Source organism: Suncus etruscus, chromosome 9 (assembly GCF_024139225.1).
Source record: "Suncus etruscus isolate mSunEtr1 chromosome 9, mSunEtr1.pri.cur, whole genome shotgun sequence".
Taxonomy (NCBI): domain Eukaryota; kingdom Metazoa; phylum Chordata; class Mammalia; order Eulipotyphla; family Soricidae; genus Suncus; species Suncus etruscus.
This window is the reverse complement of record NC_064856.1, coordinates 50,944,842-50,968,651: the sequence shown is the minus strand read 5'-3', so window position 1 is coordinate 50,968,651 and position 23,810 is coordinate 50,944,842. Positions and strand designations below refer to the sequence as shown.

General features: G+C 36.8%; 1 protein-coding gene and 1 non-coding gene across 3 annotated transcripts in view; one reads left to right on the top strand and one right to left on the bottom strand.

Moving 5' to 3' along the window:
- The window catches only part of FCHSD2 (FCH and double SH3 domains 2), a 283,860-nt gene that overhangs the window by 113,710 nt on the left and 146,340 nt on the right, over positions 1 to 23,810 (bottom strand). For both annotated transcript variants that reach the window (XM_049780261.1, XM_049780262.1), the window contains exons 6-8: positions 22,609 to 22,742; positions 17,986 to 18,040; positions 16,782 to 16,910 (exon numbers count right to left, since the gene is read on the bottom strand). In XM_049780261.1, the coding sequence (XP_049636218.1) occupies positions 16,782 to 16,910; positions 17,986 to 18,040; positions 22,609 to 22,742 (318 nt within the window). The remainder of the gene's footprint in view (positions 1 to 16,781; positions 16,911 to 17,985; positions 18,041 to 22,608; positions 22,743 to 23,810) is intronic.
- On the top strand, positions 4,714 to 4,846 carry LOC126019358 (small nucleolar RNA SNORA51). The gene has a single exon (XR_007499083.1). It is a non-coding gene; the product is annotated as a small nucleolar RNA SNORA51 (small nucleolar RNA).

Sequence of the window (23,810 nt, the reverse complement as noted above, 5' to 3'; positions counted from 1 at the left end):
AGAAGAAGCCAGGATCAGACAGGTAAAAAAAAAAAACAAAAAACCAAAAAACGCATGTCCTCTTGGAAGGAGATTTCCTTTTTTTTTTTTTTTTTGGTTTTTGGGCCACACCTGGCGGTGCTCAGGGGTTACTCCTGGCTGTCTGCTCAGAAATAGCTCCTGGCAGGCACGGGGGACCAAATGGGACACCGGGATTCGAACCAACCACGTTAGGTCCTGGGTCGGCTGCTTGCAAGGCAAACGCCGCTGTGCTATCTCTCTGGCCCCAAGAAGGAGATTTTCTTAATTATATGTTTTGACAAGAGATCCAGACTACCTTGAAGCAGCAGAGTTAAGTATTAAAAAAAAATAAAACAAACAAACAAATTAAAAACAACTAACCTACAATTGATTCTAATGTATTCTGTTTCCAAAACCTCATTACTGGAAGTGGAAAGAATAAGAGGAACAAACTAACTTATTAAACTCCAACAATGAAAAAATGGTGTTTAATGTCAAGAAAAATAAAATAGCACAGCAGATAGGGCTTTTGCTTTGCATAGGGCTGACATGGGTTCAATTCCCAGGATCCCAGATGATCTCTGTAGCCTGCCAGGAGAAATTTCTGAGCACAGGGCCAGAAATAACCCCTAAATTCTGGGGGCAAAAAAGTAAAATACACCAAAAAAAAACATAAGAAGCTTATGGATTAAAGAAGTTATAGCTGGGGCCGGAGAGATAGCATGGAGGTAAGGCATTTGCCTTTCATGCAGGAGGTCATCAGTTCGAATCCCGGTGTCCCATATGGTCCCCCGTGCCTGCCAGGAGCAATTTCTGAGCATGGAGCCAGGAATAACCTCTGAGCAGTGCCGTGTGTGACCCAAAAGCCAAAAAAAAAAAAAAAAAAAAAAAAAGAAGTTATAGCTGTAATCTCTCCCCTTTCATTCGTGATCCTAGTGATTTGGGTGTTTTCCCTCTTTTTTTTGGTAAGTTTTGCCAATGGTTTGTCTATCTTATTTATTTTTTCGAAAAACCAACTCCTGGTCTCATTGATTTTTTGTATTGTTTTCTTAGTCTCTATGTTGTTTATTTCTGCTCTGGTTTTTATGATTTCTTGCCTTCTGGTTGTGGTTGGATTTCTCTGTTGCTGTTGTTCCAATTCTTTGAGGTGATCTTTTAAACTGTTGGTTTTGTTATTTTCCTGTTTCTTAACATAGGCCTGTAATGCTATGAGTTTCCCCCTAAGTACTGCTTTTGCTGTATCCCATAAATTCTGACATGTTGTCTCTTCATTGTCATTCGTCTCAAGGAATCTTTTTATTTCCTCCTTGAGTTGTTCTTTGATCCAGCTGTTGGATCCGTCTCTAGACTAGAGAACCCACCAGAAATCGACAGATTCTTGGACAAACACCCTCTTCCAAGACTGGAAAAGGAAGACCTAGAAACTCTAAACAGTCCAATCACTTCAGAGGAAATTGAAGACGTAATTAAAAGACTCCCTAAGAACAAATGCCCAGGCCCAGATGGATATACAGGTGAATTCTATCAAACATTTCAAGAAGACTTATTACCACTGTTCCATAGGCTTTTCAAAACCATAGAAAAAACAGGAATCCTCCCCAACTCCTTTTATGAGGCTAATATCACACTCATTCCTAAAGAAGGCAAAGACACCACCAAAAAAGAAAACTACAGACCAATCTCACTAATGAACATTGATGCAAAGATACTTAACAAAATCTTAGCAAATCGAATCCAACACCTCATTAAAAAGATCATACATCATGATCAAGTGGGATTCATCCCAGGAATGCAAGGTTGGTTCAACATACGCAAATCAATCAACATTATACACCACATCAACAACATGAAGGACAAAAACCACATGATCATATCAATCGATGCAGAGAAGGCGTTTGACAAAATCCAACATCCGTTCATGTTAAAGACACTTAGCAAAATAGGGTTAGAAGGCACCTTCCTTAAGATAGTTACAGCTATTTATGAAAAGCCTACAGCCAACATTATACTTAATGGCGAGAAGCTAGAAGCATTCCCACTAAGGTCAGGAACTAGGCAAGGCTGTCCACTCTCTCCACTCTTATTCAATATAACCTTAGAAGTCCTAGCAATAGCAATCCGACAAGAGAAGGGAATCAAAGGAATTCAAGTAGGGAAAGAGGAACACAAGCTAGCTCTATTTGCTGATGATCTGATGATACACATCAAAAACCCTAAAGAATCCACAGAAAAACTCCTAGAAACAATCAACCAATACAGTAAAGTGGCTGGATACAAAGTCAATACACAAAAGACAGTAGCGTTTTTATATACAAACAATGAAGTTGAGGAGAGAGAGATTAAAAATACAATTCCATTTAAGATAGTATCAAAAAATATCAAATACCTAGGAATCAACCTTACAAGAGAAGTGAAAGATCTATACCAGGGAAACTTCAAAACACTTCAGAAAGAAATTGAAGACGATCTAAAGAAATGGAAGAACATCCCATCCTCATGGATAGGTAGAATTAACATAGTCAAAATGACTATTTTACCCAAATTGCTATATAGATTTAATGCAATCCCTATCCAAATCCAGACACAATTCTTTAAAGAAATAGAACAATCAATTATAAAATTCATTTGGAACCATAGAAGACCCAGGATAGCTAAACACATTCTGAAAAATGATTAGTTGGGAGGTATCTCCTTACCTAACTTGAAACTATACTATAAAGCCATAGTAATAAAAACAGCATGGTACTGGAACAGAGACAGGACCTCAGACCAGTGGATTAGAACAGAATTCCCAGACATAAACCCCCAGATATATAGCCAACTAATATTTGATAAAAGAGGCAAGAATATGAAATGGAACAAAGAAAGCCTATTCAACAAATGGTGTTGGTACAACTGGAAACTCATATGCACGAAAGTGAAAATCGACCCTATCTCACTCCTTATACAAAAGTCAACTCAAAATGGATCAAAGATCTGGAAATCAGACCTGAATCTATAAAGTTTATCGAGAATAAAATAGGCAGAACACTCGAAGACCTTTATATTAAAAGGGTCTTTGAGAATGGAGCACCAATGGCAAAAACGTTAGCATCAACTATAAACAAATGGGACTATATCAAACTAAAAAGCTTCTGCATGGCAAAAGAAACCCTACTTAATGCAAGAAGACAGCTAACAGAATGGGAAAAAAATCTTTTCACTTGATATATCAGATAAAGGGCTGATATCTAGAACATACAAAGCGCTCAGAAACCTGAGTCCTTCAAAACCAAACGAAGCCATAAAAAAATGGGGAGACGAAATGAATAGACATTTCTCTGAGGAAGAGAGAAGGATGGCCAACAAACACATGAAAACATGCTCACCTTCACTCATCATCAGGGAGATCCAAATCAAGACAACAATGAGATACCACCTCACACCAGTGAGGTTGGCTCACATCAAAAATAATGGGAACAACCTTTGTTGGAGAGGATGTGGTATGAAAGGAACTCTCATTCATTGCTGGTGGGAATGCCCTTTGGTCCAACATCTATGGAGAAAAGTCTGGAGAGTGCTCAAAGAACTCAGAATTGAGCTGCCATTTGACCCAGCAATTGCTCTCCTAGGCATATATCCCCAAGATGGAAGGACATTCATTCCAAAATATGTATGCACCCCACTATTTATTGCAGCACTCAGTATAATAGCCAAATCTTGGAACCAACCTCGATGTCCAACAACAGATGAATGGATCATTAAAATGTGGTACATATATACAATGGAATATTACATGGCAGTTAGAAATGATACAATCACAGACTTTGCAGCAACGTGGATGGACCTAGATCATGTTATGTTAAACGAAGTAAGTCAGAAGACAAAAGAAAAACACAGAATGGTAGCACTATTCTGAAACACCTAGAATACATAAAAAACAAAAAAGGACATTGAAGAAGCATAACTGCTAGAACCACAAAGAAAGACTTCATAAACTCCATTCCCTGATCCTCACAGCCACCAAGATCTCTAGAAACAGGTCTGATTTTACCATCCAAGATAAAGTAGAAGTCTTCCACATACCACGAAAGCAGCAAGAGGAGAATAAATGATCTATTTTTTTGACATCTTTATTTTGGTGTGGAGATTACGGTTGATGTCTCCAATATTATTTTATTTTATTTTGTTTTGTCTTTCTCTTTCTTTTTGCACTTGAGTATGATTTGATTTCAGAACCGAGATTATTGTGTGGTGCCTGTCTTTATTGTTGTGGTGCTTATCGGTTATTTAATTCGATATTTTTTTTGTGTGTGTGTGTGTATTGTTGTGGTATTTTAATTACTTTTTTCACATCCTCTCTCAAACTGAGTTTGGAAGCCTCTAGACAGGACTCTGCCTATTTTCAGTATATTTGATTTTTGATTGAGAAGAGGGCATATTAGGTGATGGGTATTCCCCTGATTTAATGTGAATATGTACCCAAAATACTACAGTGAAAGATATGTAAGCCATTATGGAAAAAAAAATTGTGTTTTTAATCAGAAACTTTCTTTGACTTACATGTATTATTATTATATTAATTATATTATATGTTATGTTATGTCACTATATTATGTTATATTAGTTTACCTTATTATGTTAATCAATTTTGTCCTTTAAATGAATTCTTACTTAAAAAAAAAAAACAACTTTAGTTTGCCCTGAAGAAAAAAAAAATAAAAGATAAAATAAGGCCTCCCAATTCTTACCACAGGCTGTGTTCTTTACACTGGCTGTATAGAAAGAGGAGGTACAGTAAAGGCACCCCATATACACCTCAACACAGGCCCCTTGCCGGGTATGTATTGTGAATTGGGGGACAAAAAAAAAAAAGAAGTTATAGCTAAAAAAGGACACTTTTATTTTGTTTTTGAGCCACACCCATCAGTGCTCAAGGCTTAATGCCTGGTTTTGTACTCAGGGATCACTTGTGAAGATGCTTGGGGGACGATTTGTGGTGCTGAGAATCAAACCTGGGTCAGTTGTGTGTGCATGGCAAATGCCTTATCTGCTGTACTATCTCTCTGGCCCCAAAAGAAAATGTTTTTGGAAAACAATTCTGATAAATTTACCAAGCAACAGTATATGAAGGCAGTGAAGATAAACTCCAGATCTTACAGACCTACAATGTGATGAAAAACATATTCCTTTAATGAATAACATTAATGGACTCTTTTTTTAAAATCCCTAATGTCTATGTTTAAAAATTTTTTTTAAATGAGCTTTCTCTTAAGCTCAAATGGACCTTATTTGATATTGATTCTGCTCATAAAACATTTAATTAATGCTATTATCAAACAGATAAACCTTAACTATGAACTTCAACCAAATGAATTTATTCAGCATGAACCCACAGTCATTTAATCAGTTTTTATCATGAATCTACTATGTAGTAGATACTCAAGTAGTTGGGTTACTAAAGGGAGCAGAGGACCAAACCCCTGCGCTTACCTACACCAAGGACACAACTGGCTGTGTTTGGGGCTCCATGTGGTAAATTGATTCAGAATCTCACACAGGTGGGTGCATGTTCTACCACAAATCCCAAGAACTTTTACTTTTAAACTGAGTGAAAAGAAAAGCTAATAATAGGATCTAGGCATCAGCTATGATTTTAGAAAAATCACTTGGGGGAGGGCAGAGCGATGGTGCAGTGGTAGGGCATTTGCTGTACACACAGCTAGCCCAGGGTGAACCTTGGTTAGATCCCTGGAGTCCCAGATAGTCCCCTAAGTCAGGAGCGATTTTTGAGCACATAGCCAAGGGTAACCCCTGAGTGTCACCCAGTGTGGCCCAAAGATAAAAAAAAAGAAAAAGAAAAAAAAAGATAAGGAAAGAAAAGAAAAGAAAAGAAAAATCACTTTGGTAGTTGTGTGGAAAACAGATACTGGAGCTATAGAAGCAGAGCCAAATATAGGACTTGCTGGAATACATGCAATTGACAGTAATTGGTTGGGAATAGCAGAAATGGAGGTGGGAAAAGGTGGTTCTACTAGTACAACTGAAGGATCTTCTGAGAGGATCAATGTGATGCAACAACAACACATGAGGGCTTCTGGCCTGATCTACTGCAAGTATACACTTGCCATTCCTAACATTGAAGACTCTCGAAAGTAGCCAGTAAAAAATCAGAATCTGAGGAGGTAACCGGTGTGCTCAGGAATTTGACCAAACTGAGCAAATAAGTAAATATACTGAGGACACAGGAAGCCAAAGTTCTCACTGCCAAGGAGGAAGTATTTAGATACTACAGACCCAGCACAAGAGATAGCCCTAAAGGTCAAAGGTCTTACTCTTCAGAAGTGATGTCCAAGTCATGAAAGATAGAAAAAAAGCAAAGACTGAAGGAGCCTAAAGAGATATAACAAGGAAATGAGAACAAATGACACAGGAGAGGTTCTCAAGTCACGAATGAAAGCCATGTGTGTGGAACAGCTGGTAACAGCTGGCTCATGTTTTTGCAATGGGTGGTTTAGCTGTGCTGATACTGACCTCTGGATCTGGAGATGGTTTACAGGTTTGCATGATTAGTAAGGCAGGTGAGAAATGTTATTTGGGGGATATGAATTCTGGAATTTAGAAATGATAAAGCATCATGTGTAATTTTCTTTCAGATGAAGAAAAAGAATGAGTATAAACACAAACATATTCTAAAAGAAGAGAGACTGAATTAAAAAAATTAAATGGCAGAAGGTATATAAAAATTTGTAATAATATTGTGATCCTTTCTTTTAAAAAAATACTACCAGATTTGTTAGAAGTTATTTTATATAATAATTACCAAAATACAAACCTATTTTTTGTGTTTTTGTGCTAGCAGGGAGGGGACATGAGAGAGTTTGACATTTTATGGGAAAGTTGCATCAAAGCCCACCAAGCTCAATGAGTGAAAACAGTAACACAAAAGGTTCATCTAGCACCAATCAGTTCAGTAAATTCTCAATGATTTTAGTAACACCATTCTGAGATATAACAGTGATCACAAACTACCCCTAATAGATCTATTTGCTGATAATTCCTTGTTGTAACAAACAATGTAAGGTAAATTCTTTGGTGTCTACTAAGGGGACAGATTTGGGTGGTAGGTGGAAAAAAGTGTGTGCATAAAAAAAAGAATAGTGCAATCAAGTGTTCTTATACCATAGTTAATGTGTGCAACCTCAGAGAACCAGAATATGTGTATCACCCCATCCATCCCAGCAACAACTTCTGGGGGGAAATTGTTAATTTCACAGAGGGAAATTATTAATGTAAGAATAATTTTTGTGGGGCCAGAGAGATAGCATGGAGGTAAGGTGTTTGCCTTGCAGTTGCATGCAGAAGGTCAATGGTTCGAATTCCAGCATCCCATATGGTTCCCTGAGCCTGTCAGAAGTGATTTCTGAGTGTCAAGCCAGGAGTAGTAACCCCTGAGCACTGCCAAGTCTGACTCAAAAACTAAAAATAATGATTAGTTTTTGTTTTAGTATGTGTTGTAATATCCATATAAATTAAACTATTTTGTACCTGCTAAGAGGCTAGGCTTAGGGGGTGGTGGGAAATTGGGGACACTGGTGGTGGTGGGGGGTCACAATACAGCTGGGATTGGAACAGTGAAAAAACTTATTATAAACAACTTTTTTTTTTTTTTTTTTTTTTTTTTTTTAGTTTTTGGGTCACACCCGGCGTTGCTCAGGGGTGACTTCTGGCTGTCTGCTCAGAAATAGCTCCTGGCAGGCGCGGGGGACCATATGGGACACCGGGATTCGAACCAATCACCTTTGGTCCTGGATTGGCTGCTTGCAAGGCAAACACCGCTGTGCTATCTCTCCGGGTCCTATAACAACTTTTTAAGTCTCAGTGTTTAAATAAAGTTTAACAGAAAAAATGTAATAAAAATGATCATCTATCTTAACTAAACTCCGTAATTTCTTATATTGAAGGAAATGAACAACAAAAATCCAAGAATTAGTTTTAGAAAAGAAAAATCTAGTCTATCTGATCAAGTATCTGACCATTTTCTGTCTATGGCAGTAAGAGCCCTGAACACTGTAAGCTAAGTAAGGTGTGAGCATTATGATGTAGCTAAAGAATACCACACAGACTCCTGGATAATGTGCCATGACAGGCATCTCAACATATCGGAACTTCAGGGGTGAGCATGTGTGGCACTGGCCAACCATCTATTGATCTAGACCAGTGTTTCCCAATCCCTTTCTGACTATGGTATGAAAGTTGTTAGTTGTCTAATTAAAAGAGAGAGCAGAGATGTGACTTAACAGTGCCTTTCACAGATATGGATTGGGTCAGGTAAGGAGAGAGGGATGGAAGAGTGAGAGACATGCTTGAGGTGTATGAAGCCTGAAACATCACAAACTCACTGACCCCAAGCTCTGTTGAATGGGGTCCTGGCAACTACCAAGCACCAAACCACCACTAAGTCCTTGCTTCGAGGCTATGCATTACTAGAAAAAAGTCAGTGGAATATATGCAGAATGAAGAACAATTGCCTAAAAGACTAAACTTTTGTTTCTTTTGATTTGTTCCCAGTGGTGCTGGTAAAGAAAGCACCTGACTTGGTACTAGGGAGGGTCAAACCTAGGACTCCTAATACAAAAAAATGTAGTTGGTTTAGCCAATGGCTTTAATTTTGTGCTCCAATCACAATATTGAGGAGAAGGCACTCTTCTTGTACTGGTTTTCTCTATGATAAACATGTCATTATTCTTCTTATTTGAATAAGAAAAGTCAACCTAGTCATCTTTAGAGGTCAACACAAATAACACTGTCTTCCTTACTGCCTGAGATGGGCTGGCCACTCCTTCCCTTCTGGGCCCTTACCATACTATGTACAAGCATCTAAAGGTAAAAGGAAAATTCTGTATCATCTAAAGTATGAGTTCCTTTTAAACAGTAGCAATCTGTAAGTGCCAACTTTTATCATTATCCATAGCAGAACCCTCAGAGTAAACTCTGAATCTATCCTCTCAATCTTTTACAATTCATGGACTCTGATCATTGCAGAAATATTAATACTTTTAGTGCCCACCTTTCATAATGATTCCATATTAATCTTTCTAATATGTAAATATGATCATCTTGCATCTTAATTCAAAAGTAATCAAAGGTCCCTCAAAGTCTACAAAAGACCTGAATCTTCTAGGCAGGACATGTAAATTTATTTATATGCTTTCCTGTAATTCATTCCTACTACTATACTCCTACAATAATATTTTATATAAAATTCATATAATTTATTCTATATTTATATACAAATGTATATTCATATAATTTATATATGTAATAAATTAAATATAATAATTTATTACTCCTACTATACTCTATTGTAAAGATATGGAAGTACATTTGTCTATAGGCTAGATTATTTCTTTTATATTTGGAATGTTCTCAATTTTCCTGTCTGCCAACCAAGCTAAAATTGATTCAATACTGTATTTACTGAGATCTCTTCTAGGAAGTAAAATTTAGTAGTCTACAATATTCAGTTCCTCTTTTCAAGGAAGGCCTTACTTGCTACCAAGGAGAAAAAATAACCTGTAAATCAAAAACTGCTTCTTGAAGCCTTTCCTGACTGATGCCTGTTTCCTCTAGTCTCATTACAGTTGCAAACTGCCATTTATAGCATCTCATATTGCAAAATAATAGTTTGTTTGGCTGCTTATGCCTGCTTAATAAGTTCTATGTAGGCAGAAACTAGTTTTCATTTTTGTGTTTCTGGAATTTAGCACTGTAAAGAGAGTCATGCATTAATAAATTCAACAAATATGTATGTTGTTGGCAGGTTTCAGAAATATAACCATGAGTAGAAAACAGAATTTTTCTTCTTTTGGTTTCTGGGACACATGTGGCAGTGCCTAGGGCTAATTCCTGGTTCCGTGCTCAAGGATCACTCCTGGCAATACTCAAAGAGTCATATGTAGTACAGGCGAAGGACCTGAGGATGGCTGCAAACAAGGCAAGTGCCTCATCTCTACTATCTCTTTGGCCATACGCACATTTTTTAAACATTTTTATTAAAGTACTGTGATCTGTAAAATGGCTAGTTGCTGTCTTCCATGTACATTAATTTTATCGCCATACCCATCACTAGTATAACCATCTCCTTCTTAGGTCTCTAAAAGCCTTCCCTTTAAACCTCTTTCTCCACCACAAACTCAGTTCTGAAGCTCAATTCTCCTGTTGTGTTATCTTTCATCTTTTGTTGCTACCTTGTTGTGTATCTTTTTTTTTTTTTTTTTTTTTGTGGTTTTTGGGTCACTCCCGGCAGTGCTCAGGGGTTACTCCTGGCTCCATGCTCAGAAATTGCTCCTGGCAGGCACGGGGGACCATATGGGACGCTGGGATTCGAACCGATGACCTCTTGCATGAAAGGCAAACGCCTTACCTCCATGCTATCTCTCCAGCCCCTTGTTGTGTATCTTTAAGTCTCATCTATGAGAGAACATTCTGTAGCCATTACTTTCCTTCTGACTGACTTCACTTGGTATGATACACTCTAGTTTCATTTGCATTGCAGCAAATTATGACTCTTCTGTCTTAAAGCTACATAGAATTCCATTGTGTATCTATCACAACTTCTTGGTCAATTTATCCACAGAGTTGGGTTGCTCCCTATGTTATTGTACTAAGTGCAGTGATAAACACAGGTGTGCATATATCATTTCAAATGAATGGTTTTGTGTTTTGATAACAGATTAAAAGCTAACCTAATACTTGAAATCTTTTGTCAAATGCAAATTAAATGACAATTGTCTACTATTCTCTTCAAAAACCTGATGAGAGAATGAACTGTATCCTAATGCTTGTGATCTTCACTTGTAAACTTTCTCCTTATTGGATCATGTTAAAATTATTTAATTAAATTCCATTTGCATCATTAGTTATTTATATCTGGGATAAAAGTCAGGTAAGTGTATTGTGCAGCAATAACTTTCATTTAGGGTTTTACCACCAGCACTGTGAGTCAATGTATAGAGTGTATCTGAGAAAGAGAAAGGGGAGGATAAAAACATACAGGGAAATTCAGGAAGAGACAAAGGCCAACTTTATTTTAAAACTTTAAGGGCAGGGCCCGGAGAGATAGCACAGCGGCGTTTGCCTTGCAAGTAGCCGATCCAGGACCAAAGGTGGTTGGTTCGAATCCCGGTGTCCCATATGGTCCCCCGTGCCTGCCAGGAGCTATTTCTGAGCAGACAGCCAGGAGTCACCCCTGAGAACACCGGGTGTGGCCCAAAAACCAAAACAAAACAAAACAAACAAAAAAAAAAAACTTTAAGGGCAGAGTCTTCTTCATCACATTCAATTCTTAAAAGTTAAGAATAAAACTACCATGCAATCCAAACAATTCTATTTCTATCTATGCAAGTAATAAAAAGACAGATATGCATCCATGCTTCCTGCAGTGCTAAGTGCCCAGTGATCCCTAAGTAGACAGAGTTTATACAAATGCACAATAGGAAAGGGAAATCTTGGTTTTTCTGACAACACAGATGAAATTGGAGGTCACTCTAAGCAAAAGAAGTGAGAAGAAGAAAAAAGACAAAAAATGAATGATCTTACTCAACATGTATAAATGTGTATGTATAAAAGAAACTTAGCACAGGTATGATTTCTAGTGAAGAAAAAAAATTCTTTAATCACAGCACTAAGTTACAAAAGTCATGTGTGGGTGGGCTGAAAGGAAAATGAGGCCCAATATCCCCAAAGAGGTATATTGGCACTGCAATGGTAGTGTGAGGTGCTGACAGGTACTCCTAAAGCATATAAACATTACAGTCTTGTAAATCAATGTCAGTCAATTTTAAAAAGAAGAAAGTGAGAAAACGATTTTTCAGTAGATTTTCATTTATTTTTTTTTATACTTTGGTGCATTGTTCCTTCATTCAAATTACAAGAAAACATTCCACAAGCTTTTTTGTTTTGTTTTGGGGTCACACCTGGCGAAGCTCAGGGGTTTCTCTTGGCTCTGTGCTCAGAAATCACTCCTGGCAGGACCAGGAGACCATACAGGATGCCAGGAATCAAACTGGGATCTGTCCTGTGTTTGTCATGTACAAGGCAAATGCCCTATCGCTGTGCTATTTCTCCGGCCTCTCCACAAGATTTTAAAAATAAAATATCTGCTTCTATATTGCAAAATTATATATTACATAAAGGGAAAGTCTAAGGAACATCACTTAACTTCCCAGCAGCAGGCCTGTTTGCTTTCTAGAAATCTGATGCAGTCAGCTATTCTGACTTCCAGCGAGTAGCAGTATATTTTCTTTAAAAAATAAATTTGAAGTTTTAACAAAATTATGACATACAAATATCAGACACAAATAAAAATATCTGTCCTAATCAGGACTGACATAAGAAATGCAAAAATATTCCTTGGGGAATCAGTCTAAATGCTAGTATTTAGACACCGACAACATTTTAAAAATTTAAAAATAATTGTAACGGAGCATAATTTGCAATTCTCAATTAGTAATTTTGTTTTGTAACTCTGAATTTATGACATAGTATGCCAATGCTTATACTAATTTGGCTACCAATAAGACTGTAAAAAAAAAAAAAACACAGTATTAAATTTAAGAAAGAAAATAGGGCCGGAGAGATAGCACAGCGGTAAGGTGTTTTTTTGCCTTGCGTACAGAAATGCAGTGGTTCGAATCCCAGCATCCCATATGGTCCCAGACTGCCGGGGGCAATTTCTAAGCATAGAGCCAGGAGTAGCTCCTGAGCGCTGCCAGGTGTGACCGAAAAATAAAAAATAAAAAAATAAAGAAAGTTTAAAAAAAAAGAAAAGAAAGAAAATAGGATTTGTAATTTACACATATCAACTGAACATCAATGAACCACTGATATTTCATTTTTCTTTGTTTGGTTTTGGGGAACAGATGGCAGTGTTTGGGGTTACTCTTGGCTCAGGGATCACTCCTAGCTGTAGTCTTGCAACCACATATACTTTCAAGGATTCAAACTGAGGCTAGCTGTATGCAAGGCAAATACAATATCTGTCCAGTCCCAGTCTGATACCTGATCAATAGCAATGATACTTTTGAACTTAAAAGACATTATGAAAATGAAACGAAATGTGTTAAAAACTACCCACATGAAATTGACAGGTTCTGAGAATGCCAGACTGCACCTTCATTTCCAGAATTCAAAATCTCTTTTATATTCTTTCCTTCCTCATGTCCCAAACAAGATTTATTTAAGACACATATTCATAGAATTTCTGTTGTTTAAAAAGACAATATATAACCCAAATAAATACTATGCAGCTCTAATAAAGAATAAAATCATGCAATTTACCACAACATGGACTGAACTAGAGAATATTGTGCTGAATGAAATTAGTCAGAAGAAAAGAGATAAATATAGAATGACTTCTCTAATGTGTGGGTCTTAAAGATACACAGCAAGATAGCAACAAGAGACCAAAGGCAAAACAAAAAAGGAGAACTAATCCATATAATTGGGGGAGAAGAGGTCCTTTTCGGTGATGTGTAGTGTTGAAATTATGTGCACAAAAAGTCATCACTAATAGTATTATAAATCACAGAACCTCAATCAATAAAATAAAAAAAGAATATATGCCATGAAACAACCTTCAAAATTAATCAAATACTTTTCATGATATCATTTTCTTTCCAGAAGCCAGAGAAAACATTATGAGGGTTATCTGCCATTTGTATATGAGAAAAGGAAATGGGCCCAACATGGCAGCATCATATAAAAACTCTATGATGGCTAAGAAACCTACCAGAGTTGAATCCAAACTTTATCATAATTTTGTTATTTGAAAAATAGAAGTGAATTTAAACTGAAAATTAAAATGAGAGTATCTATTCATTCTTCAATATTATTTACAACCATTTAACACAAATTAAGTGTCATAAAATAGAAAGGTAGCAAAAATAAAGTCTCAGATGAACACAATAGGATCCTAGTGAAATGTGTAATTAAGACATATCAAAAAAAATCACAGGTCCATTGGACACTGGAGGTGTGTTAAATTGCTTTAAATATTAAATGAATTATTTATAAGACTATCATATTAGACTGGGGTTAAAGAAAAATTTCAGACAACAACATGAGATCTGAAGAAGTTATATTGGATAGAGAGGTATTTAAACTAGACAAAGAGATCTAAAGATAATGTTAGTAGGATTTCTTCTACAAATAGTCTACCCAAGAGAAGCTCAAAGATAATAAGTTCTTCCATAGCTTACAATAGAGATAGTGGAAGGATAAGAAAGATTAAGAGGAGACAATGTGGTGGCGCAGAGCGGTAAGATGTGTGCCTTGCCGGCACTAGCCTAGGACGAACTCCGGTTCAATCCCCTGGTGTCCCATATGGTCCCCCAAGCCAGGAGCGATTTCTGAGTGCATAGCCAGGAGTAACCCCTGAGCATCACCAGGTGTGGCCAAAAATAACAACAACAAAAATAATAATAAAAGAAAGAAAGCTTAAAAGAGTTGGAATACACAGACATCTCCCAAACAGTAAAGCACAACTCTAAAACTGAACAATAAAGAATAAAGAAATTTAAAAGACTATGTCATGACATCTAACATTTTTTTTTTTTTTTTGGTTTTTCGGGCCACACCTGTTCGATGCTCAGGGGTTACTCCTGGCTAAGCTCTCAGAAATTGCCCCTGGCTTGGGGGGACCATATGGGACACCAGGGGATCGAACCGCGGTCCTTCCTTGGCTAGCACTTGCAAGGCAAACACCTTACCTCTAGCACCACCTCGCCGGCCCCGACATCTAACATTTAATAAAAGAAATTCCAGAAATAGAAAACAGGAAATAATTTAATCTAAAAATATCAAAGGGATTACCAGTGAAAGTACTTAATAAATGGAAGTATTTAATAAGCTTCCTTAACAAAGTATTAGATGGGACTCTTAGCACCTATATAATAGGTAAGAAATAAATGGGATTATTAACTTTAATAATTAAATAAAATTACTTTTAGCTTAAAATGTTATATCCAAGTATATAGGTATCCTTATCCAAGAATAAGGATTGAATTTTCATAAACAAAATATCAAAAAATTTAGCCTTTTATACCTACTCTCTTTCATAAAGATACTACAGGATGAATTCCAGAAGATAGGAGTAAATCAAAGAGGAAAAATACCTAAGATGGAAAACTGGAGGCCTAATATAGGAGGGAGATGAAGCAAGACCCCAGAATAACTGCCTTGCTCCTGATACAGAAGGCAACTCACAGAGAGTGGGGGAGTGTGACGCAAAGAACAGGCATAATGAAGCCTGTCAGCACTAAGATCCCATCTACTGTTAACCCCAGGAAAGAGTGTCCAAAAAGAAAAGATGAAATAATCTTTTCAATCACTTGAGAAGGCAGGAGGCGATGAGATAGGATCCAAAGCCAAGATGAAAGATCATCTTTAGATAGGAAGAACAACTCAGCTATTGAGGTTCCTTGGAAGAACCTCAAACATAGATGAATGGAAATGGGGCAGTAACGGGAGTTCTTTTTTAGTGGCTTCTATTTCCTTATGAATAAGGAAGGAAGACCATTTGCTAATGTGAAATGTCTGGCTTCTCTTTACTTCTTCCAAAATCCTATACCAGCAGCTTCCACACTACAGGGGAGTATTAAGTTTGTGTGATTAAATCAACAAACTAACTTTCCTCTTTTGGAAGTTATCCAAATAATTTTTAATGAAGAGTCTATCTAGGGAATCACAGCTATGACAACAATTCAGGAAAAAGAATGATAGGCACAAAAGAGTAATCTGTCAATTCAGTAAGAAAAAAATTGAATTTCTGTTATTTAGTAGCTAACAAACTAAGATATATCTTAACTGCAAATGTTTTTGTTTCATTCTTTGTTCGTTGCCCCAAATCTCATTTTCCTAGCTCCCGATCTGTTTTGACTTCTGTTTTCCTTTGTTTGCATTTGTGTCATACCAAGCAGTGCTCAGGGATATTTGGCAGGGCTCAGGGACCATATAGGGTGCTGGGGATCACACACAGATTGGTTGTATGCGGGGCAAGTGCCCTACCCAATGTACTATACCTCCAGACCCTGACTATTGATTAGTACACAGGTGGTGAGAGAAATAAAGGATTGTTTTCACACTCTAAATTAGGATTCTGCACACTTTCTTATAAAACACCAGGGGGTTGGAGAGATAGCACAGTGGTAGGGCATTTGCCTTACAAGCAGCGGATCCAGGATGGACAGTGGTTCAAATCCTGGCATCCCATAGCCTGTCAGTGGTGATTTCTGAGTTTAGAAGCAGGAGTAACCCCTGAGCACTGTCGAGTGTGGCCCAAAAACCAAACAAAAACAAAACAAAACAAAACAAAAACAAAACAACAAAAAAAAAAACACCACCAGGCCTAGAAAATTTGGTATTTTCATACATTACTTGGTATAACTATGCTTCATATGTACAAGGACCTCTTGGAGACTTGAACTTCCATATCATCATGAAGTGTCCCAAAAAAAGCCAAACAAAAAGCAAAACCTTTTTTTCGTATACTAATAACCAACAGATAGACTCGAGTTAGTGACTAATTCAATCCTTACTGTGGTTTGGCTTTAAACATTTTTTTCATACTAAAATTCATAATAACCCTAAACAAAGGTTACTCAAGTAATACAAGAAGTATATACCAATAAAATGTACATAATCGAGCAGTATTCCTCAGACTATTCCACATGCCCAAAGGTCAACCATGAACTGTTTTTGTCTTTAATGAAACAATACTACAAATACTAAGGCCACGTTACCTTCATAATGTTAACTAGATCCGTCTGATAGTAGCGATCCTGGTGTGCATTTGCTGCTGCTAATGTAAGAAGATAATCATTCCTTGCGTGGGTAGCTTTAGAGTTACATTCAGATCTCCGGGCTTTTAACTAAAACATAGTAAAAGAGGGAGGTGGAAATCAGTACAAACTCATAGTTCATTGCAAGACATATCTGGATATGACTCTTGGTTTGTAATTAATGAACTCCTTATATGAATAAACTTTTTAACTTGTCAGAGAAACATTTATATGCTTAGAAAAGAAAACACAGTTGAGAGGGTTCAGAAAAAAAAATGGATGGAGCGCATCCATGATGGAGGCCAGGTAGTGATCCTCCACATGGTTTACCAAACACTCCTAGAAATAACTTTAAAAGACTCCCCCAAATTAAGTGTTCTAAAATCATAGGTAAATCTGCTAGTTAGTAAAGAATTTAAAATTAAAAAAACAAAAAAAATGAAATACCCTAAAACCTATACTCTTAATAAAGAACTGCAGGTGCCTGGGAGCCAGGCAGCAAACTGGCTCACTCTTATCAGAATCCACAGCAGGGGCAGAGGGTGTGTGTGTGTTTCCACAGGATAAAAGCAACTAACTACATTGATCCAGAATATCTGCTCAAGGGTGTAAATCTCAGGGAAATGGATTTTGTTGAGCTTTCTAAATCTCATGGACTAACTAATCTCTGGGGGATATCAGTGAAACACAACAGACTAAAGTATAAAAATCTATTTCTAAAGCATTCCTGAGAAGCAAATGATGTCCAAACTGTTAACATGAGGGTTTTATTTTTTGTTTTGTTTTGATTTTTGTTTTGTTTTTGGGCCACACCCAGTGATGCTCAAGGGTTACTCCTGGCTATGTGCTCAGAAATCACTTCTGGCTCAGAGGATCATATGGGACACCAGGGATCGAACCCAAGTCCGTCCTGGGTCAGCCATGTGCAAGGCAAAACACCCTATCACTTGCGCCACCACTCTCCACCCTTTTTTAAAGAAAAAAAAAAAAAAGGCAACAAAACTCCCGCAGTTCAAGAAGGAGAATTCTTCCCTGAGTCAATGACTATAAAGTAATTCTTGAAATTGAGTGGAAATAATTGACCTCTACCCTCAAAAGATCCAACTCTTATTTTAAATAAGCAAATAAGACTTTTCCCATTGTGAAATAATTTTCAAAAACTCACCTTTACACTTGCCTTCTGTAAACTGATTCTTGACTGAAAAAGACTAAGTTTAGATCTATAAAAAAATGAAAAGCATGGTAAATAAAATGATCAAATTAAATCATGACAAAATAATTCACTATAATTACTAATTTTGGGGTTTTCTTGGGTTATGTTTTTTTGTTCTTTTGGGCCACACCCGGTGATGCTCAGGGGTTACTCCAGGCTATGCACACAGAAATCGCCCCTGCCTTCTGGGCCCATATGGGAAGCCCGGGGATTGAATCAAGGTCCTTTCTAGGCTAGCCTGGGAAAGGCAGACAGGTGCCTTACCGCTTGCGCCACCACTCCAGTCCCTATAATCACTAATTTTTATGGTCTCATATTCTGAGTTTATTTTTTAATAATTGCTTTATTTAAGCACCATGGTTACAAAATTGTTCATAATTGAGTTTCAGTCATAGAATGTATACCACCCTTCATCAGTACACATTTCCTGCCACCAATGCCCCTACTTTCCCTCCCACCCACCCACCCCTGCCTGTCTCTGAGGCAGGAATTTTGCTTCTCCCTCGCTCCACTTTTCCTTTTTGACACTGTGATTTTCACTATCATCTTTTATTTTTATTATATCCCACAAATGAATGAGGTTGTTCTGTTTACCCCTTTCCTTGACTCATTTCATTCAGTTTAATACTCTTCATATCCATCCACGTATAAGCAAATTTATGACCTCATTTTTTTCTAATGGCTGCATAGGATTCCATTGTGTAGATATACCACAGTTTATTTAGTCACTCCTCAGAAAATGTCAGAGAAAGTGTTTAGAGAAAATGTCATGAGGAAAGAAAAAGAGCTTCTATCTCTCTAATGAGAGAAATATTCAAGGGATATCTATATGTATGAATCACAATACTTACCTATTGTTGGAAAAATAAATTAGGATATTCCTATTTTCCCCCTTGTCATAGTTGTATTTCATGAACATTTATTTTTTATTAATCCATTTATTTACAATTTAATATTGAAAAGTGAAGGCCATGAATTTTAAAATGAGGTCAGAATCTCTCACAAATATAAAGACTATATTTGGTCATTCAATTAGATATAAAATGTATATTTAATGCAAGTCTGCATTTTTCTTTATTCATTATCTAAATAGCTTGAGTTAAACTTGGATTTTCCAATATAAGGTTTTCAGTTCTTGGCTTCTCCTTATTTGCTCATCCTCATATACTCCTTTTTTTTTGGGGGGGGGTTACACCCAACAGTGCGCAGGGGTTACTCCTGGCTCTGTGCTCAGAAATAGCTCCTGCAGGTTCGGGGAACCATATGAGATGCTGGGGATTGAACCCAGGTCCTTCCCGGGTCAGCCATTTGCAAAGCAAATGTCTTACCACTGTGCTGTCACTCTGGCCCCCTCATATACTGCTTATGTAGTACTTAAGTAGGTACTAGTAATAAAATATGATTCCTGTCTTCAAAGATCTGGAACAAATAAGTATATATGAAATATTTCACATATATATGAAATATTTTATATGTAATTCATTGTATTGTACATGCTAAGGCTTCATCTATCTTCCAAATGAAGGAAATGTGAACCATTGTAAATGGCAATGATCTTTATGGTCCAAACTCAAATTTTCATTTTATAAACAACAGTATTTCATTCCTGTAACTACCATCTGATAGGTAACTGAACCCCAAAGGATCATTTTCAGGTCCAAATTCTTATCTGAGAGCTATGTATTTGACTCCTTATTAAATATCTTCACCCCACCCCAATGTTTCACAGACTCAATAAAATGTAACATCCAAGTTGATATCCTTCTTCTCTTCTAGTCATATCCTTTCTCATTCTGTGATCTCACTTAACTGTACATATCTTATCATCTGTCAGTAATCTATCAGAACTATATATCATGTTTTTGTCCCTTTTAAACTTTCCATTTGCTCTTAGAAAAATTGTATCCATTCTTCAAGCCCATCCAAATATCACTCTTTCTAGGAAGGTTCCATTTTTCACTAGAGGAAATGGATTTTCCCCTTGTTTGTATAATAGTGATTTCATATAACTACCACATAGAAGTTACTAGGTAAGTGACTTGAAGAACTCAATTTTATCTTACTATAAATAAAAAAAATCATAGTTACTTTTAAATAAATTTATATCTAATTCTAGCTTTAAGTTTCTTGTGGGTTTATCTTACTCATTCCCATATATACTGGAATCAGTATAAATATTTAAATGTTTAGAGTGAATGAAGATAAAGAGGCATTACTCATAGTTAATTAATTTTTCCCAAAAAAAATTAATTTGAGTTAAAATGTCTGATTTTCTGTACTCCTTTGAATCTGGGTTTTATTAGAAACTAATTCCTTGGAATCAGCATCTTAGACCCTGTCAAATTCACATTTCTCAAGAAGAGCTTTGCAGCTGTCCTCATTTCACCCTGTGAGCCCTCATGCTATGACAGGTTATTTATATGCTCTATAAACCTATCAACTTTTTGTTCTAGAACCCTAAGAATTGAATAAACAAGTTCCTAAAAATTTCCATGACAGGCATTTCCTAATGGAGATCACCTAGTTGAAAACTCTAGTTCTTAACACATTGGCTCTACCAAAGCACAAGAAATACAGGAACACTTACAAGAAGAAAAGGTAAGACAAGTTAGGAAAATACTAAATACGTTTTCCTCTCACATAAAAGACTTTCTGAGTATTCATTTATTATCTCTTGGTACTAATAAACTGTTAGGAGCAAATTTTCACAAGATGTTTATGAGATACTTTAACTTCTTGCAGCTTGTAGATAAAAGTATACAGTGTGCAGCATTCTGTTTCTCTCTATCTCTCTTCTTGCTGTTCAAAGCCTTTCTGATTTCATGACTGGGACTTTAGACTCCTAGATTTGTGTCAGTGACCTCATGGAAAGGGAGTTTCAGCTCTCTTCACAAATCTCTTCGGGACTAAACAAAAACTTAGTTTTCCAAAAAAACACAAAAGATAAGGGAAAATAAATCTTATTTTTCCCAATTGTTCTTGCGAATAACTCTGCTATTTGATCTCTCTGGCACAAATGGTCAGTTTCTTATTTTTTAATTCTTTTCAAAATATATGAATTATTATTCACATGTATGAAAGGCTAGGTAGTACCAGGGCAAATCTGATAAGAAAGATGCGTGGAAGCTTATCAAGCTTGGGGGCCAGAGCGATAGTACAGTAGGTAGGACACTTGTCTTATATGTGGCCGACCTGTGCTTGATTCCCCAAGGATAACATCAGGAGTGATTCCTAAATGCAGAGCCAAGAGTAACTCCTGAGCATTGCCAGGTGTGGTGCCAAAATAAAATAAAACGAGTCATAGGAGTTGGAGCAACAGTACACTGGGTAGGATACTTCCTTTGTATATAGCTGACCCAGGTTCAATCCCTGCCATTCTGTTTCCTGTGGGCCTGCCAGAAGTACTGAGTGCAGCCCAAAAAGCTGGGGGATGGGGAGAGATGAAGCCTACCAAGCTTAATGAGCAAAAACAATAACACAGCTCAACCAGCACCAATCAGTCCAGTAATTTCTTAGATAAAGACTTGAGTAACACCATTGCAAGATATAACCATTATCATAAACTTAGGAATGGAGAGATAGTATACAGTCAGTAAGGCACCTGCCTTGTATACAGCTGACCTAGATTTGATTCTCATCCCCCACGCCCCACCCTGCATCCTGTATGCTACCTTGAGCTCTGCCAGGAGTTTCTGAGTACAGAGCCAGGAGTAACCCCTGAACTCTACAGAATGTGGCCCAAACACCAAAACCAAAACCAAACCAAACCAACCAAACAAGCAAAAAAAAAAACAGTGATCACACACTCACTTTTTTTTTTCAAATCTAAGTTTTGATAATTCCATTTGCCTTAGTGCTATAATAAATATGACAATATGAAGTTAATTTGTTTGTGGCTGGGGTGGTGAATGGGAAACTAGGGATACTGGTAGAGGGATGTCAGATTGATGGTGGGATTGTTGTAGGAACATTTAATGCCTACAACAACGGTATTATGAACAATTTGGTGAACCATGGTGTTATAATAAAAACAAATTTTAGGCAAAATTCAAAATTGCTGTGGTTTACTTAAAAGTATCCACTACTAGAATAATTAGAATAAAGTTCACAGTAGAGGCAAGCTGCTCTCTGAGCAGGGTTTTCACCCAGAGAGCAGTGTCCTTGCTTATCTGATGCATCCCTGCGCCTTTAGTGGCAGGCTGAGGATAGGAATTTACAATGTTAACTGATTTTAGTCTATCATGAGAAAAACAAATCAGCTCATAAACTCTGGTGTTCAGACTCCACTGCCATTGTATGTAATTTTTGCTAAGCTTTCAATAAAATGTTCATTTAATTTCTTTCCTTTTCAAAATTCAATTCAATGCAAAAACTTATCAAATGGTCCCTTTTTGCTGTGTAAACTTAAATTAGTTAATATGAAAGAAAACTTGATTTCAAATACATAAAATGTTTAGGTCAAATGAAACCGACATCATCTAACAACAAGTGAAGCCTTGCATTAACAGGAAACAAAATACTGGCAAAGATAACACTGATTTGCATAATCACGTTTTCAGAAATGATAAAACATACTTTGCCTCGATGTCAGCTTTCTCCCGTACTGCATGAGCCATCTGTTCAGTCTCAAAGTATTTCTTTTTGCCTTTAGCTAAATCTTTCACCGTCTCTTGTAGTTCAGTTTGGATCTTTGTCAACTGGTCCACACACTATAATACAAAGAACAGTTATTATGATTTCAGTTTTCAGCCTTATAGAAAATTAGCTTGTCCCAAGGACGATGCATATCCTCAGGATAGAAACTTGAGAGTAGAGTCAGCACTTTTAATGTCCTTCAAATTGCAAATCAAAATCCAGTGAACAGCTGGTGCCTGCATCTCAAGTAATGTACTGAATATTGTCAGCTTACTTAACAACTCTGCTATAAGAAAAAAATATCTCTGAATGCTGTCTATGGCTCATATTAAGGCAAAAGGCATAGAAGAACATCAATAAAAATTCTCTTAATGTTGGAGACTTAATAACAATAACCACAAATATAAAGAGCATTTCTGTATTCCTTCATAATCTTTACAAAGTTTCTAGATCTTTAGAAGTTAAAGAAGAATTCATCCTGGCAAAGGAGTGAAATATGACCAAAGTGTGACTGAGTAAGACCAATATGAAGGAGAAAAGCAAAAAAGCTGCATACTACATAATTAATACTCCAAACTCCAAGCCCAGGCTTTGGATACAATCCAGAAGAAAGAAGAGACATAGTAACTAAAAATGCTTAATCAATAAACTCTCAGAACTGTAGGGCCAAATTAATGCTGCTCTGAAATGGAATCATTTCTTCTATTTTGAAGGGAGACACTGAGAAATTTCTCTAGCTTGATACTAGTTTAGAACAGAATCCATATCAAAGTTTGAGTCAGAAATGATAGCCATTTGGTGCAGAATAAAAATCTCAACAGAGGAGCAGATACTGAAGAGGGTGGAAGATACCAGGCAAAATGCTGGGAGTAGATCAAGATCATCAAACAACAAAACCCACAGACAAAGAAAATGTTAGGTGGTGAGAAGTATATGATTTTACTGGAAATTAAAAGTCTGGAAAATTCCCAATGGGTATGTTTATTGAGCACTCAGTGTCTAGCAGTGAATAAAGGGGGAGAAGGAAAAAGAAAAAACAGGCTTTGCTCTTCAATCCCATGTTTCCCTGTCTCTCATTTTTTTTTTTTTTTTTTTTTTTTGTGTGTGTGTGGATTTTGGGTCACACCCGGCAGTGCTCAAGG